Source organism: Leptosomus discolor, chromosome 1 (assembly GCF_034619465.1).
Source record: "Leptosomus discolor isolate bLepDis1 chromosome 1, bLepDis1.hap2, whole genome shotgun sequence".
Classification (NCBI taxonomy): domain Eukaryota; kingdom Metazoa; phylum Chordata; class Aves; order Leptosomiformes; family Leptosomidae; genus Leptosomus; species Leptosomus discolor.
Genome location: NC_141391.1, coordinates 27,608,979 through 27,627,987, shown reverse-complemented (window position 1 = coordinate 27,627,987; position 19,009 = coordinate 27,608,979). Strand labels below are relative to the sequence as shown.

Below are 19,009 nucleotides of genomic sequence, written 5' to 3'. Positions count from 1 at the left end.
TAATTACATTATCAACATTTATAATTAGAATTTCAACATCACATCCCTTAGGAAGCATAATACTGCACAAAGTTTTTAGCCAAAGGAAGAAAAAAGCTAAGGTGGCTACTTGGTGGGGTAGCCACTTTGCTAAATAAATTAAAAAAAAAAAAAAAAAAAAAAAGTAGAAATGAGCACAAGTGAATAAAGTGTTGGCTAACCTGAACGGTATTTTAGTCAGCAAATTAGAAGATTATTACTCTGGTGTGGTATTCAGCATGCCATTATATCACAGGCAAAATGAAGCCTGACTTCATTATTTGTTTTTATATCCAGTCTAACACAAACATAAATGATGAATAGGATTAATGTAGCTGGACTGTTTCCTCTTCTTGATGCCTTTTGCTATGGTTTGTTTTGGGGTTTTCTTCTTTACTGGAAGTTTTTAAATTGTAAGTTTGTGCGATTTACTTCGGATTGATGATTTTTTAAGCAGTCATTCAAGTTAAAGATGAGCTTTATGCATTTTAAGATCTGTGCATTTTTATACCACTCAACAGAAAAACTCATTCAGCCATTTAAAGATTTTTCATTATTTTTTCCTCATGCTATTTTATTTCAGTAGAATTTATGTCTGCGTTGACTATTTTTTACTAACATTTGCCTTGTTAAGTATAATGATGTGCCCAAGGTTGCTAAAAGCTTTAATGTTGATTATCTTTTAATTTGGTTAATTAATATGACTGTATATTTGCATATTTCTTAATCACCAGTTTCTGTGCTCCTCTATTATCTCTGCCACCATGTTTGATACTGAGTTTGATGTATGAGTCCTTCAGATCTTTTCTTCTATACCTCTGAAGTAGAAAGGGGGGGTTTATTGCATTAATGTATGGAAAAGGGAAGCTGGATGGTCTTAGGACCACTATTTGTTCCCATTATGTCCAGCCCCTATCACAATCAAAGACAAGTAGAAACAGAGAAGAATAAGGTATTATTAATCAGAACTACCAGTTTAAGAATTATAGCCTACTGTATTGTATGCAGAGAACAAATGAGCTTCTCTGAGATTTGAGATTGGGTCACTAATCAGAAAGCCAGAAAAATCTGGAAATAAAAATACTTGCCCTGCTCAGATTGCCTCTTCTTTAACTGTGGTGGACAGCTCTATAGACAACAGAAGCTCTGTGCATGCAACAGCATCCATTTCTACTCATTTTTTGATGCTACATGCTAAGTGTTGAAGAGAAGAACATGAGTTACTCTGAGAATTGAGAGACTCAGGAGAGAGGCACTCCTGAGAAGAAATAAAAATCCTGGGACAGTTCTGGGACTCTTTGACAGAGTATCTTCTAATTTTTTATCTCTAGATTGAGAACTGCAGAAGCTGATCTAAAGAGGTCAGTTGGCAGCTAGGCATTTAAGAAGTACATTTCTCACTGTATTTCTTTCTGAAAAGACCAGAAAGAGATAAAAAGCTCTAAGAGGAATAGAAGGAGTGCAGCAGTGACATTGCCCTAAAACTCGTAACATTATTTCACTGAGTTGACCTGTCACTTCCATCAGCTGATCTGACAATGATATTTTCAAGCATGGAGTTTTACTGAGTTCACACACAGTGAGTCTAGAGGTGCTGATATTTCCATGAGCTATCTCGAGTCATTTGCGGGTAGGAAGCGTACAGGTTGCAGTAGAAAAGAAGTCCACTACCATTTAACAAAATGTCCCTGCTGTTAACCTTGGAAACCATTAAGCGCTATGGTTATATAAGACATGACCTTAACCATAAAATGTCTATATATCTATGCCTAGTTATAACCTTTATGTATGATGATATACAGGAAACAGTGATTGTCCCTGCCTGCTGCTTTTTGCCCCACTTATGTCTGTTCTATAATGAGAGGTTGGTCCCAGGTGTGTCCAATACTGCATCCATTTCCAGTTATTCACCTCACTCCTCGCTCTGGTTTGGAGGAAGAAACTACAGCAAAGTACTGCCATTAGAACTCACCTTACTTTCATAAACATCTGAAATGATCTATAGACTATACCATGCAAACATTTCTACATAAATGACAGAATTTTTTCCATGAGGATTAGTTTGCAGTCCAAACACCAACTGTCCCTGGAGCCTTAAGACTGTCACATCAATGGAAGCTTGAAGCTTTCACTTCACCCTTCTGCCTCAGTTCCATAATTTACAGCTCAGAATTCCATTTTCCATTTAGTTCACAAGAGGCTCCCAAGGACAGGCTAAAACATATAGAAAGGTATATATTCAAATTTTCAGATACTCAGTGATTTTTATATGATTACACAAAGCTCTGAATAAAAGCATTGTGCATTAGCAATTGTTATTAGAATTAAAATAAATATTTAAGCTTATACTGCATTTGATTGTGTGACTACTTCATAATCAGAATGTGTGTTAATACAGGTTTTTTTCTCAAGACAAAAATGCTATTCCAAGTTATAGACAACAGTGTTTGGAACTTTCTTGAACTTCACTAGTTAAACAGCTCATAGCTGATAACTGTGGGGACACGGAAAACAAAGGAAAGCAGTGCAGTTCTTATGGGAACAGACCACATCTTCCTCTGGGTTTGAACAAAACCACACTCCATGATCATGACCTCTGGATGCTTCAGTGCTATAAATACCAAATCATAAGTCAAAGTCGAAACTTCTCAAACTTTCTTTGCTGTTGTGTCAGCAGAATAAAATGCTAAGCCTTCTGTAATAAGGAAGAAATTAGTCAATCGGGGATTAAAAAAATGGTTTACATGGTTAATGTATGGTACTAATTTAGGTTATTGAAGCTGGCAGCAAAAGCTGCTGTTCTAAGGAGGGTGGTACAAGGTTTCAGGTTGATCGTGTTGTTCCCTCCCACCACCTTCCAATATGTATATAAATTGTCAGCTCTCCAGACCCTTTGCCAGTTCTCTCTTCTAGACTTGCCAGAAACAACAGAGGACTAAAGATGAAGATCTTTTTCTTATTCACTTTTTCCACTTTTTTGATGTCTGCTTTTGAACAAGCAGATGCTTCGGCTCACTATGACAAGATTTTAACTCATAGTCGAATCAGGGCACGCGATCAAGGGTAAGTAACTGCATTTTATTTCTATTTTAAAAAGGAGCTTTTTAATCTTTATTCCCCCCCTTTCTTCTTGCATTATATTAAAAGTGATTTTTCACTATGGATTGAATTTTTGCTATCATTCAAGTAGAACTCTCTTTCCAAACTAATTTTACAGGAATTGTTCCTAAATAAAAAGCTTTTATGGAGAGTTTCAAAAGGAGACAGAATACTGTTAAACTTCATAAAATGTGGAAAAATCTAAAATTACCACTTCTCAATGAATAAAATACCTGAATTTTAGAATCACTGAAGTTATTTACACTTCATAATTAATGTAATGGGACGTCAGATATGTTTAATGTATATTTTCAAATGTTTGAATAGAATTGACACCTGTCCCACAGTATTTGCTGTCTTTATTCCATGCAAATAAAAATCATGAACTCTATTTAAATTACTTCTAACATGGGAGTATATACGGGAGCCCTTTGTAAAACTTCTGTTCCCACTAGAGCAATGCGGCAAGCTACTCGGCAGGGTACCCAAAAGACAATGCTTACAAGCCAGGCTGCTCAGAGACGTGGAAATAATTTGAACAGCTGGTGTCAGGGAGACACATGTGTCTAAACATATTTTCCTTCATTCTTCTTAAGTAAAAAACATTCTGTGAATAGGAATTGTTTACCACCCTATCTTCCTCTGTTGAATTCCCTCTGCCTGCCACACACACACATCGTGATCTTTACAAGTAAAAAAGTTCACTGTTTTCCCCGTGATGTAAAATATATGTTCTAAGTTTTGAACAGATTAATTTTTTTAATTGTAGAAATATAAAAATTGGTTACAAAATGCCTTTGCTCCGTGGAATTTGCCCTTAAGAAATTCCTTTTCTGTACACTACCATGCTGAGGAAAAAGTATTCCTCCTTTGAAATCTGTGACTGCTTTTATTTACATGCCAATTTACCCTTTGGTCCCCAGTAATTCCCAGAATGTTTACTTAGGTGACTGCGGTACTCCAAATGGTTGTTAATCAAAATAGCTGATTGATTTACAGAAGACAGTGTTTCCTTCTACATAAAGAACAAGGCACTTTTTTTCCCCATCTCCACATGACCTTCAGCCGCACAGATGTGTACAAGAAAAAAACTTTAATGAAAAGAGCCTGATGGTATTCACAGCTTGGTCCCTGGTGGCTGGTAATTAATTCACTTCGCAGGGGGAAGGGAGAAATGTAAGGCATATTGAAAGGTGACTAGGCACAGCTGGAGATCACTGGCCATCAGAGATGGGGGGTCAAACTAGAATGGAGGGCAACCTTCTGTCACTGCTGGGAGGGTGGGCTTGCCAAGGAACCCAGCTGGGCCGTCCTGAGAGCTTGCACTGTGGTTGCTTGAAAACACACCTGCCCTGGGAACTGAAGCCAGATGTTCATTTCTTACTCTTGCTCAACAGAAATGTTATTTTCCACTATTTTACATAAATTTTTTCCAAAGATGTACAGAAACTTCTTTTTAAAATAATTCTCACTCCCACCCATAGCCCAAATGTCTGTGCCCTTCAGCAAGTTATGGGAACAAAAAAGAAATACTTCAGCACCTGCAGAAACTGGTACCAGGGAGCCATCTGTGGAAAGAAAGCGTAAGTATGCTCTGTTTCAAAACTATTCCCCATTCATTGAGGTAATATGCGATCAGAAAACTCTCCTTTTGTCAGAGACCAACTAACTGTTTCAAGTGCAGACACAGGAAGAATTCAGTTCATAATTTTACAGGGTTACAGCTTCTCTTCAGCTGCTTCTAAAACCACCTGGGTAACTGATCCAATAATTGTTGCCAAAAATAATCGCAAAAGCAGTGGAAACTCTGAAAATACAGCATAGTATATAGTCTTTTTCAAGTTTAAGAGGCTTCAAATTATTAGTTTCATCAATACTTCTCTGAATTAAGTATTCATATCTCTATTTTAAACACAAAGAGATATAAGGTTAAGTGAACTACCCAGAAACACTGGGGACCTAATAATAGGCCAGTTATGAAAAGGATACAGCACTACTCAACAGAGCTGTCTGCTCAGACAACACCTCTCCACAGAGAAAAAAAAAAAAAAAATCAAAATATGGTTGTGGATACAGATTAAATCTGTGTGAGTTTGGCTTTCTTTTGGAATCTATGTGTGTATTTCAATTGTCGCTTCTCAGAACACAAGTCACCGCCTTCTTAGCAACAAAATGTCAGTCACTACTGCTTCATCAGCCATAGAGCAGCTTCAGAGCATGAACAGATACAAAACCATCCAGTCCTGAACTTGGTCTGCCCCACTTGTCTCACTTAGAATTAAGTAGTTTAACAGACATTGACATTGTTTACCCAATACAATAAATAATTTTTTTTCTCATGTACTACATTTTCTCTTGCTGTTATGCAATTACTTGGAGAAATTTCTCAGCAGATGTGACAGGAAATAATTATTTTCCCCATTATTCTCTTACAGGGTCCAAATAGGTTTGGGGTGACATTTTCAGAAAGGCTTGAGTGAACAGGGAGTTAAGGTTTCAATTGCAACTCTGTCTTATGGTATTAAGAGTCTTTTAGTGAACTCAAGTCTCTCAGTGAAAGCCTATAAAACTCTTCCAAATGCCCAAGTAATATTTAAGTACACAAATTGAATAGTCACTGAGAGGCTGTATGCCCTAAGACATAAAGATGTTGGTATGTTAATACATGGTGCAAATTATATGTATGAGGAACTTAACTCCATTTAAAGTAAGATTTGCGTTTAAAACTTTCCTAAAGAACATCAGCCTCTGTTTTAGATGTTAATGTAATGTGGAATAGAGATTTTTTTGTTTCTGTGCCAAAGACTTCCTCAACAAAGGTTAATATAGAAGAATATCCACAGTGTTAGCAACATAAGCCAGTCGAAGATGACTGCCTTTGTAAACAAGCTCTTAAATTCTATTGAAAATGTTTTTCTGATCAACAATAATTCATTAAATAAATCAGAAAGGAGAGCTTGAACAAGAAGTGACTGATAATTTTCAATTTGTTAGTCATATTTTTATTCTCCTGGCTGTCAAAGTCATGAGTAAGTAGGATCCACATTTTCCAGTCCATTCTTCGAGTTTAGAAAAGTGTTTCTAAATATAGAAAGAATGATAAATTCTGGGGAAAAAAAAAAAAAAAAAAGAAAACCAACCAAACAAAAAAGATATATTTGACTTTAACAATTACACATAGCTCACATTGAATCCCAGTGAGGTTTCACAAACAGAATACTTGTAAGTTGAAACTGCAACTATAAGGTTTTGTAAATTTGTATGAAATTCCGTGAATTTTGTGTTGACAAAGAATTAAACGCAGACACGAGCTAGGTTTGTGCTAGGGAAGGCGGGTGGGGGGTCGTACAAAAAAATGATGCAGAGTGTGCATACATCACTAGCAGAGCTATTATGGCTACAGTCTCTCACGCTCTCTCCAGTGCATCTACATATATGACACTTCAGTAGCTAAAAAAGTATCCTTTTCCTATTTGTTTTTTCATTTTTCTTCAAAGCCAGCTTTACACTTTGTTTCATTTTTCAGTTGGTTCATCTGTCCTGGCTGACAAACAATTGTATTCATAGTTCTTCTTGAGCTTGACCCTTATACTTACTGCCATAAAACTGATTGAGACTCCCAAACGATTATTTATGTAAGAAAAAATGCTTCCAGATTTTTGTACTGTTAAAATCAGACATGTAAACCAGATAGGAGTCATGCAAGCACCTGAAACGGGCTTGGAGTGTGGTTTCTACTGCTCGTGTTGAGTGTCAGAGTCTTTGCATCTTTTGAGATTCCTGAAAGATGCTACATGTCATAACGTAGTGTTGGAAAGGAATGTTAGAAAAAAGACTGAGGGAAGATGTAGTAGGAGGAATTTTCTTCCATTTTCTTTCTAAGGAAAAGTTTTCAGTGCTCTGACAGCATACCATAAGTTAATGGAGCTGAGTTATACTTCCAATACAGTGAGACACCGATTCCAACACACAGTCTTGCCTTTCAAGCATTACCATGGCTTTGAAGTGTCAACTCTAAAATAAGTCTAGACATGAAGAATGATAGAGTGGCCCACCAGAGCTGAGGAAAGGGCCTGATTTTCATGGGCTGAGCTGTCACCCTAAGCTTTGTGCTATTGTAAACTTTATGGTTACTAGTTACTTACTTAAGGAGGTGGAAGAATGTAACAGCAGTAAGTTAGAGTGGACGTAGTGCAAATCATATTGAACATCCTACCCAGACAAGCAATCTGATTATTCTAAGTCCCCAGAAGTTTCTTTGGAACGTAATTGACTACCTGGAATCCTAACCAGTCCAACTGGCTTTGTTTTTACAAGCAAATCCAGATAGATTAGAACTAATTTTTCATACAAATTGAAGATTTGTATTCATTTGATGATGATAATGATGATGAATTTCCAGTCAAGCTAGACTGTGTGTGGTCATTTACCCCATCTCTACCTTCAAATTTGTTAGGACCTGTAAGTTTATAGTTTTTATCAGAATCTTTCCTTCTCCTCCAGGTGGCATTATAATACCGACTTCCCTTTCCCTTCAGTGGACATGCTGCAAGTCATCAAAAATACTTTAACTTTTGAGTAAAGTCTGCCATAGCACTGACTCCTTTGGCACCACATTATATTCCGCTGCAGACACATTGGGAAGAAGGGTATTTCCTGAAAATGACTTAGACTGAAACTTGGATATTCTCAAAGTCAGTTTTGGAAAATAGCCTGCCTCTGTGGTTTTATTCCTAGATAAATGTCATGTCTTCCCATGAGAGAAAGTCCACTCTCAGCACAAATCTAACATGGAATTCACTACTTTGCTGAGCTCCAGAAATAGAGTGAGTTACGCAGTGATAGGTACCTTCATGTGTCAGGAAAAACAATTTGAAGCAATAGGCAATGTGGACTCATTGAACTAAAGTCAGGTGGTGACTTTGCTCTCTTCACCGACTGGAATTTAGAGGAATGTAAGTTGTAAAACATTTTTCAGAGCCTGTGTAAGGTCCTAAGTCAGTATTGTAATGCTACCTGCAGAAGAAGGAAAGATTCTGACTTTTTTTCCTGATTTTTTTTGTTTTGCTTCTAAGCAAGAAACCTGCTACAGCCAACCCAAGAAAGACATTGAGCAGTGAGGCTGGGTGGATTTGAGCATGAGAGTCTACCAAAACTATCACCTATTTTGTCCCTCCTCTTTTAACACTCCTACCATTGTAGAAGCACTCATAGGGCAAGGCTAGAAATGGAAAACAGTGTGTATGAGAGTAAGTCAAGTCATAGAATTCCTGAGGGATTTTCTGTGGCTGTAACAGAGTACCTGTTACAACTTAGTCTTAGCTGTTAATGAGAGTTTTATACTCTGTGTACTCAAAACTGAAATATAGGCATGACCAAAGACATTACTGTAATAAAAATGCTAATCCAAAGGGCAATGGCTTTTCTATTGTTAGTATCTCCATGTTAACAAGTCCTTCCTAACGTGTATACAGGATCTATAAAATGTTAATTTAAGAATGCTTTAATATTTACACTTCCTATCCACTGCTGTAAATTTCCAATTGGGATGCAACTTAAAGATTTGCTAAGATCAAAGTCTGTTGGATGAGAATTCTTTCCACTGTTTCTCTGCACTATTTTATCTCCATGCCAGCAAGGAGTAGAAACAGGTGAGTCACAGATCTGAATAAACTGAAAACTGACACTTTTAGCCAAGAATAACAAGGACATAAGATAGTGTTGGTCTGTCCCTTTTTCCTTTGGAATATACTCCTTTGGATGAGGTGAAAACAATTTTGTGCAAGAGAAACCCCAACAATAAACCAAACTGCAACAACAAAAAACCTTATCCCAAAAGAAAATAAAACCACCAAAACCTTCAAAAACTCAAGAATGCGGCATTGCTTGTTACCTAAGTAACTGCTTTCTTTGCTTGGGCACCATCTTATATTGAACGAGTGAGGAGATACAGATGAGGGCAACATGATGTGAGATGTTACTTCCCCTGTGTACTTTGTCTATATATGAATGGTGATGAGGAACTGCGCCTTGCACTGAGTTTTATCTAGTTCTAACCTTATTGTGAGATTCTCCATACAGACTCATTTTCTCCCATGCAATCTTTCTCAGTACATTTTGATCAGAGCTGATAGATACATGGACCTTGTATATTGCGATCAACTGTAAGGGAACATGGAGATTTAGATTGGACATTAGGAAAAATTTCTTCACTGAAAGAGTAGTTAGGCATTGGAACAGGCTGCACAGGGAGGTGTTCAAAAGATGTACAGATATAGTGCTTAGGGACACGGTTTAGTGGTGGCTTGATAGTTAGGGTAATGGCTGGACTTTATGATCTTAAAGGTGTTTCCCAACCAAAATGATTCTATGATTCTATGAATACTGTAAGTGGGAACTTACAGTAACCCTTGAAGACTGAAAATAAGCCTGGGCTATACATAACAAGTTACATGGTAAAAAAGGCACTGATCTTGTAATATTTGGCTGAAGAAGCATTTTCTTTCCTAACTGTTCTTCAGCCAATTTTCTGCCTTTCGTTAACTGTGTCATTGTTGGATATGCTAAGAAGACTAAACTTGCCATGTCTTTTTGTATGCTTATAACTCAGCTTCCTCTTTCCTTTTTCTAAAAGCTAATTAAGACTGCAGTCTCTCATAGCTGGTTGTGGGATGAAGGGGAGATATTTTCTATTCCGTAGAAGGAAAAAAATATTATCTCATGACAAAGTTTACACAGTTGGGAGAATATTCTGACTCCTCTTCTGCTACACAATTTTCTTTCATCAGATTTTTTTATTATTATCTTCTGGCAGGGATGCAACAAGGAGGTAGAACCTAAGTTTCATTTCTTTATTAGTTAGAATATCTTTAGCCTAAACTGTACGCTATTTTTGCATTCCCAAGAAATAGACATTCAGTGATTGCCTCAAAGAAAAAGTTGTATTAAAAACAACTGTACAAACGCTTTCAATATATTTCTCAGTTGAAAAGATACACATGGCAAAAGGGTTATGGTGTCATGTGTCTATATTCCAGGCTTGCGAAGGAGTGGCTGGAGAGCTTCCAGGCAGACAGGGACCTGGGAGTGTTGATTGACAGCCAGCTGAACATGAGCCAGCAGTGTGCCTAGATGGCCAAGAAGGCCAATGGCATCCTGGCCTTTATCAGGAATAGTGTGGCCAGCAGGAGCAGGGAGGTGATCATTCCCCTGTACTAGGCTTTGGTGAAGCCACACCTTGAGTACTGTGTGCAGTTTTGGGCCCCTCTCTACAAGAAAGACATTGAGGTGCTGGAGAGGGTACAGAAGTGGGCTACCAAGCTAGTAAAGGATTTGGAGCATGTCCCATACGAGGAACAGCTGAGGGATCTGGGGCTGTTTAGCCTGGAGAAGAGAAGGCTGAGGGGAGACCTTATCGCTCTCTACAACTACCTGAAAGGAGGTTGTACCGAGGCGGGGGTCCGTGTGTTCTCCCTAGTAACAAGTGATAGAACAAGAGGAAATGGCCTTTAGCTGCACGAGGGGAGGTTCAGGCTGCAAATTAGGAAGAATTTCTTCACTGAAAGGGTTGTCAGGCATGGGAACAGGCTGCCCAGGGAGGTGGTGGAGTCACCATCCCTGGAGGTGTTTAAGAGACGGGTAGATCATGTACTTAGGGACATGGTTTAGTGGTGTTGGTAGAGCTAGGACAAAGGTTGGACTCGATCTTGAAGGTCTTTTCCAACCAAAACTGTTCTATGATTCTATGATTCTATATGAATATGAGGAAATGGAGACAAAGTGTATTCATAGCACAGAGAAAGACTACGTGGTTGGTTTTTTTTTTAAATTCTTTATTCTTCACCAGCTCTATCAAATTGCTGTCAATTACAGAATTATATTCCTCATTTTTAAAATCATGCTTTGTAATGCTACTGTTCTTCCAGTCTACTTTCATTTTTTAATCTCCTCAAGTAGTTTGGATGTTGAACGTCTTAAGTCCAACTTTGCATTTGAATAAGCTGTTCATTTTAACCTGTTTGTGGTTAATCTTTTCGCAGCTTTAGTTTATGAAAAAGACAGAGAAGTGTACTCAGCTGTCACCAATCTACAAATTAAAAGCTGGAATGTAGTGGTAAAGACTCAGCAAAAACCTTAAAAGAATCAGTGTTCAGAACTCTAACACTGCCAACATCAGCCACACCTATAAAGATAAATCTATTATGTAAAACTGTTATAGCAATATTTCCTTGTTATTCACAGTGTATTATAATTTGAAAAGTCATATCTGAAGTCTAGTGTCTTAAAGTTTGTGCTTTAGACTTTGATAAGATTGTATAATTAGCTGACATTCCCTCTCCCGAGGAGCTAAAATCACCTCTGTGATAACTTTAGTGAATTTGCACTTTCATGTAAAAGAGGAGAATTTGTCAAGCAGATCTGTGGTAGAGCTTTTATTTCTGTCATATTAATTAAGAAGACATTATATCTTATAAGACCGTCAATGCTAAATTGAGTGTTACAGTACAGAATTATCAGTTAGCCCTGGTTTACGGTTATGCATAGCTTACACGTATTCAAGAATGAGAATATTTTACTGGCACTATTGTATAACAATTCCTGGACCCTGGTGTTGCTAAATTCTATGTATGCTGTGATGACATACTCTTTTATCTCTCTTTTTGGTTTCTTGCAGTCTGGTTTTCATCCTCACTATATTTGCCAGTGAACTTTCCCTTGTGACCATTCATCCAGGTTTTAATGACTTGCTTCTCGATAACCTGCTTTATGTCGCCACTTAATTAGTTCTGTCCCTCATTCCTGAGCTTCTTTGAAGTCTTCCTTGAAAAGCTGAGGCTCTCCCATCCCACTTTCTATCACCATAGAATCCACAGGACCTTCTCCTAAAGGAAATTCCTTCTAAATTAAATAAAAAATTAACCTTTAATCTAAAAAATTGCTTCTAAAATTATTTCAATTCCAAGACTATTTCTGCTTGGTAATCCCAGAGAAATATCTGCAAAAATAAATGTTGGTACTCTTTTCCTTTCAATTGCTTTGTTAAGAGACAAGTTTAGGAATGTGTGTTCTTCAATTTCCATGCAATTACGGTCTTGAAGTTTTCTTTATATATCCTTGCTGAAAATTCTTTTTTAACAAGGACTGTTGTGAATTTAAAAAGTAGAGTTAATTCAATCTGACAATAATAAGATCTTTTCAGCCTTGTTTTTCTTAAAGTTGTACCTCAAAGGACTAAAAACTGATATCAATTCACTGTGCCTGAAGCAACCTCTTTAAATTAAAGCTCTCATTTGAGTAAATCTCAACTATTTTGAAAAACAGCTTAAACTGTTTGCTATGGAGAAACACAAGTCCAGTCTAGTTCCTATAACCAGTATGTAAGTGGCCTCATGTAGTTTTGTCATTTTAATTTCTGTTCAGTTCATTTAATTTTTTTTATTTTTCCTTTACAACACTGCTGCACCAGTTTGTCTTAATGTCCTCACTTTCTTTAATTTTCCCTCTCTTCAATCCCATCTAATCTTTTCAAAATAGACCAGTTAAATCAATTTTCTTCAGCTTCATTCTAGTCATATAATCTTTTAATAACTCTACATGAGTTCCACATCCCCTCTCATGTTCCTTCTCGGCACTTAAACTTAATGATGGCAGTCATTCTGTAAATTCAAAAGCCTCACATTTAGTATAAACCAACCAATTTTAGTCTATACAGAAAAGGTTGAATGATAAAAAAAGATGCTGAAGATCTGGAAAGGGTGTACTTAGCAATGAAAATTTAATAATTTAAAAAAAAAATTAGATTCAGCTAAAATTAATATATACTTGTCCTGTATATTATTTAATTGCGCTTTTTTCTATGTCCCACAGAACTGTGTTATATGAGTGCTGTCCTGGGTATATGAAGATGGATGGTATGAGAGGATGTCCTGCAGGTACAAGCTTATTTTCATATATATAAGTCAGTATATGAGAAGCACTACAACAGAGAAGACTTTCAAAGGTGGTCATCTTGAGAAATGGTTGCCTCTTTTTAAGAATTACCATCTGAGAATACACAGCTTCATTTGCATACAGCCAGCACAGTTAAAAATCAGTCAGCACTGAATTTGATCATGAAGTTTAAGGTGAATTTCCCAGCTCCTTGCAGTTGCTGGACTGGAGAGGAGCCATAGTATCTTCAGTTCCCAAAGCTGCCAAAGAAGTACTTTTATTCCTATTCCCATCACACCCCAGAATAACCTAAAGCATACCAGTGAGGTCAGAAATCCAGTTTGTTTGAAGTGTGGCATATCTAAATTCTGTTTATTCTTTTCCCTGCAGAAACGTGAATCTTATTTACTAAGAGCGCTGTAGGCTTTAAAGAAACTAGGGAGCGAAAAGGAAGACAGGAATTCCTGATTTCTCCTATTAGTACTATTCTGTTTTGCACAAATAAAATTAATCACAGCAGGGAAGAATAATCTGAGAAGAAATGTATTTGTAACTTTAGATCCCTACATCTGAACTAATCCTCCTACATTCAATAACAGGCAAATCTAGGGCAGAATTCATCTTGTTTAGATTAATTAATCTCACTTTAGATGTTTACGTTAGGATAAGTTTAGTCACACTCTAGAATTACCTGTTCCTCTCCGTGACCATGAAAAGAGCCAAGAACAACTACCTTGCATGCAGGTGCCTCAATTCTAGATGCCTAGAATTAGGAGAGATAAGTCCTGTTCTCATGCAGCAGTGTTTTAACTGTGAGACTGGCCATTCTTACTCTCTGGATGAATCAATGTATGCATAAATGAAAGACTGGAAGAAGAGCAACAGGTTTCATGAGAGTAATTCTGGTACACCATGATCAAATGAGACCCACTCCACTGCAAATTTTTGTGATTATAGATGGAATTTACTCCTGTCGTCAATGGATAGCCTCCCAATTCAAATTGGGTTGGCATAAAACAAGACAACTCTTCCAAAGAAAACCTTACAATATCAGGTTTTATTTGATCTAATTTTTCATTTAGCAAACAAAAAAAATAAATAACAAGTAGATGTGCTTGGATGGTTTTTGAGTATGCTGACAATGAAATTTTAATCCAAGAACATTGTTTTAGTATTAATTTAAACTGTTTCAGAAAGGCAACGCTACGATCCAACTGAAAGAAACAAAGTAGACTTGATTGTGAGAAACTGGATGACTGAAGAGTTTACAGCATTCTTATCTCATGTTTATTTTAGTTGCTCCTATTGATCATGTATATGGTACACTTGGTATTGTGGGGGCTACCTCCACGCAGCAGTATTCTCACATGTCAAAGCTGAGAGAAGAAATCGAAGGACGAGGATCCTTCACTTTCTTTGCACCAAGCAATGAAGCCTGGGAGCAATTAAATTCAGTAAGTGTGTGTGTGTGTGTGTGTGTGCACATGCAGATGTTAAAGTGTGTTTCACTTTCAACTAATGTTGTTTTAGCTGCAACACCTAGTCTATGATAAGATTGACTAGAAAAAATATTGATATTTTAGACATAAAAGGATATTACATAAGCTAAAATGATTTGCATGTTTAACATGCATTGCTGAAGTCAGAGAGTCTGAATTTATTTACAGGTGTATTAAACAACTGTATTTCTTATTTAAGCACTTGCATGATGAATATTAGTGTTAGTGTTAGGTTAGACAGCAATTCCAGCAATTGCACGCTTTAGAGTATAACAGTACTTTGTCAGTGATTCAGGTGTCATTATTTTAGTAATGTTTTTAGTTAAATAAATATTGAATCAAAACTCCTCCAATTAGATATCTGTGATGAGACCTCTTGTCTTTCTTTTCTGAGTGAAACAAAGTAGAGAATCATTTACGTAGGGCCAGACTGATAGGTATTAAAGTCATGTCTCTGAACAGGAAATATCCGTTGTTGAACATATTGAAAGCATATGTTAAGGTAAAGCAACATGTACATCTTTCTGACTGTTTTGAAATTTCTAATTAATTAAATTCCTTTCTACTTCAGGAAATTCGCAGGAATTTGCTTGACAATGTAAATATTGAACTATATAATGCTCTCCACCACCACATGGTAAACAAACGCATGTTGACAAAAGATCTTAAGAATGGCATGACTCTGGTGTCTATGTATAATGACCAGAAATTGCTTGTTAACCATTATCCTAATGGGGTAAGTCTATAATCTCTTTTTTCCCTTCATGTTATTATTCAGTTATAGCCATTGCTCTTTCCTTTATTTCTTTCTATAGCTAAGAAAATAGACTATAGATAGTTTAACATCTAGCAAGTCAGTTGCCACTGAAAAAAATAAATAAATTTTCTTTTGAAGAAATTTTATCTTCTATGTAGACTAATCACTAAGATATAATTAACAAACATGTGCTGTCTGCTTTTAAAAATCAAGGTTCAAAGGAGAATAAACTTTCTTCCTAAAAGACAAAGACTTTTGTGGCCAAAATATATTATCATAATAAATCTGAGAGCAAAATCTACTATTAGTCTTCCTGTGTTTAGAAAATAATATTAAAACAGATCTTTTATTAAAATTGGAGTGCATGGTAGAAGCATTTAAGATTGTAGGGGACACACATCCATTATTTGGATGGAAAAAAAAAAAAAATTATAAATGTAGAAATCTCCCAGTCAAGTCACTCATCTTTGTTACCTTAAATACATCAAAATGTTTATGTTGGACTACAGTTTACATCAGTACAAACCAATACAGTCACCATATTAACCAGATATGGAAAACAAGTTTGAATAATTGCAATAAGAAATAAAACATGAGTATGAATTCAATATAGCCTGAATAAATCTGCTGCTAGCTTTCCAGAAGCTTAGTCAGCCTTTCCGATCTTACAAGGTTTTACTTAAAATTTAAAATAAAAACTGAAAGAACAAGTCAGTACATAATGTGCAGTACGTACATTGCTGATCTGTAAGAATCAGATTCCAAGTATATGATCAAATTAATGCTTAATCTTCTACTGTTTGATTCTTCAAATATAGGTTGTTACTGTTAACTGTGCCAGGGTCATCCATGGCAACCAAATTGCTACCAATGGTGTTGTTCATGTTATTGATCGTGTCCTGACCGCTGTTGGAAATACCATTCAAGATTTCATTGAGGTCGAGGATGATCTTTCATCTCTTAGAGTAAGTAAACAAAAGTAAAAACACTTCTCTGGTCTTCTAGATTTTTCTTCTTTCTTTTCTACTTGCATGTGATACCTGGAAGTAAGAAAGTTAGATCAGTAAGAGACAGAAATAGATTAAATTAAGAACTCCAGCTACTATTGCAAATCTAGCAATATAAAAAGGCAAAGTATATTTTACATAAGGAGTCTGCTTCTGCTCTGTTGTGGATCAAATAAGACCACATCAATAGGACAGAATGTGTTTCTTCTCTTCAAACACTGAGGTAATGAAACGTATGTGCGTAAGTTAGTGTCTGGTGCAAGATAAATAAGAATAATTTCAAAATGGATGGTAGAAAATAGAGAAAAATCCAAATACATTCCAGAACCTGACTCATAGCAAGTTTCAGAACACCAATAGATATGTGTAGTAAGGAATTTTCTTGCAGAGAGGGTGCAGGTTTTTTTCTGTACAAGTTTCTAATTTCTCCTTCTTCTAGAAGATGTGTCTGCCTAGAGTAATGGGATATCATGCTGCATGTGTTTTAAAAAAATGTACTGTGGTTTTGCAAATAGCTGTTGTCCTCATCCATCGCCTCGATAAACACAAAAAAGATATTTTAAGTGCAGAGACATAAAGATGGAACAGACCCTCTGAATCCCTCAAGTTCTGTCCATGACAGTTATAGGCAACCACATCATCTAATCCTTTTTAAAAACTGAACATAAACCCCAACCTTTTCTAGTGTCCTGTTGAAAAAGAAGCCCTCTCAATTTCATTTTTTCCTATTCATTCTTTCTTGTATGTCTTCTACTTGGTGTAACTTTTGTCAACTCTAAGCAGACATTTTTACCTAATCCTAGATAAGGTCTCACCTATTCATTTTAATTTGCATACCTCCCTAACTTTGCACGAAGAAAACTTGCTGGTTTCCAGGATACATGCTTGGTTTTTTGTTGTTTGTTTTTTTTTTTCCAATTGCATCACATTACACTCCACCTTTCTGACTATACAAAAGGTGAAGTCCCTGTTTATAGCACATACAGCTGCTAATTTCTATGTGCATGCCTCTGTGCTTCATACTGCTTTAATGACTTTGGCTCCAAAAGAAAATGTGCTAATGAAACCATCAAAGTCAGCCCTGAGACTCTAATATGACATTTCTCTCAGGATGGTTGTTCCTGTCTTCCAGTTTGCCAGTTTCACTTTATCTTTCTGTCTTAGGTTGACTTAATGGTATTTCATATTTAACTTGGCAAATTCCGTACTCAAACCTAGAAGTGTTAAATTTTACATATGTTATTTTTCTAGAAAATCTGTTCATAATTTATATTTGCATACTCTATCGTATTGCCCTTTTAATCCATCATATACTCTCAGTGTCTTTGTTTACTTTTCCTGCATTGTTCTTTTTCTTCAGTCTTTGATTCTAATGATAGTTCATTGCAGCCAATAAAAAGTACATACTGTTGTAGAATAATTTTAGTATTAATCCAATAATGGAAACACCCAGATTGTGAGGTTATACAGAGCTTTACAAGCAATTTAAGAAGATACATTTAAGGAATAAAAGGGAAATTATATTTCTTTTAAAAATATTGAGTTGGATTTTATTTAGTTCAGACTGCTTACCTTTTCTTCATTATTAGAAAGTAGAGAATTTTTCATCAGTTATGTTTAACTATTTCTTTAAGATCCAAAGCTGAGTAACCTTTTAGGGATTAAAAACTTGGAGATGATTTTTCCTGACCTCAAAGCCTGAGATAGAACAGAACAGAACAGAAAAATATAGAACATTTCAGTTGGAAGGGACTTATAATGATCATCTAGTCCAACTGCCTGACCACTTCAGGGCCATCAAAGTTAAAATCTGTTGTTAAGGGCATTGTCCAAATGCCTCTTAAACACTGACAGGCCTGGGACACTACCTCTCCAGGAAGCCTGTTTTAGTGTTTGACTACCTTTTCAGTAAAGAAATGTTTCCTAATGTCCAGTCTGAACCTCCCCTGATGCAGCTTTGAACCATTCCCACGCATCCTGTCACTGAATAACAGGGAGAAGAGATCAGCACCTCCCACTCCACTTCCCCTCCTCAGGAAGTTGAGAGCAATGAGGTTGCCCCTCAGCCTCCTGTGGTAATTCAAAACCTCCTCATATTTAATCAAATTAGTCATACAACTTTAATACATTTTTTATTATTTCAGGGGAAAGTTATTAGCTTTGATAGACCATTGCTTTGATCTGATTTGTCAAAATCTATATGTTCACATTTTTTGCCTAAAAATTCAGGCCATAATAATAAAAAAATCTGCCCTATTGTCACCTCTATCAGAATTTATGTATTACTGTGTGCTAAATTAAGCGGGTAACTCAGTATATCATGACACATTTTTCCACCAAATTAATTTTCTATTCCTTTTTGTCAATTTATTTTTTTGTCTTTCTGTAACACTGATCTCAGTCTAGCATTAAAGTACCTGTGGGCACTATGTGAAACTAGACAAGCAATGTGTTTTAGTAATATTTTAAATAAACATTAAAACACAAATTTATTTTCTAGGCTGCTGCCATCACGTCAGATGTCTTGGATATTCTTGGAAAGCCTGGTCATTACACACTCTTTGCTCCTACTAATGAAGCTTTTGAGAGACTTCCAAGGGGAATCTTAGAAAGGATCATGGGTGACAAGGTGGCTTCTGAAGGTATGTAACCTTTTTTTTGCAAATGGGAAACATAGATGAGTAGAAACTCAGAAGGTA

At 36.3% G+C, this 19,009-nt stretch overlaps 1 protein-coding gene across 3 annotated transcripts in view; it reads left to right on the top strand.

Moving 5' to 3' along the window:
• The first annotated feature begins 2,959 nt into the window (after positions 1-2,959).
• POSTN (periostin) overlaps positions 2,960-19,009 on the top strand; it is a 36,830-nt gene continuing 20,780 nt past the window's right edge. For all 3 annotated transcript variants that reach the window (XM_009949447.2, XM_086481905.1, XM_086481903.1), the window contains exons 1-7: positions 2,960-3,081; positions 4,602-4,700; positions 12,985-13,049; positions 14,344-14,501; positions 15,118-15,282; positions 16,122-16,268; positions 18,811-18,952. In XM_009949447.2, the coding sequence (XP_009947749.1) occupies positions 2,960-3,081; positions 4,602-4,700; positions 12,985-13,049; positions 14,344-14,501; positions 15,118-15,282; positions 16,122-16,268; positions 18,811-18,952 (898 nt within the window). The remainder of the gene's footprint in view (positions 3,082-4,601; positions 4,701-12,984; positions 13,050-14,343; positions 14,502-15,117; positions 15,283-16,121; positions 16,269-18,810; positions 18,953-19,009) is intronic.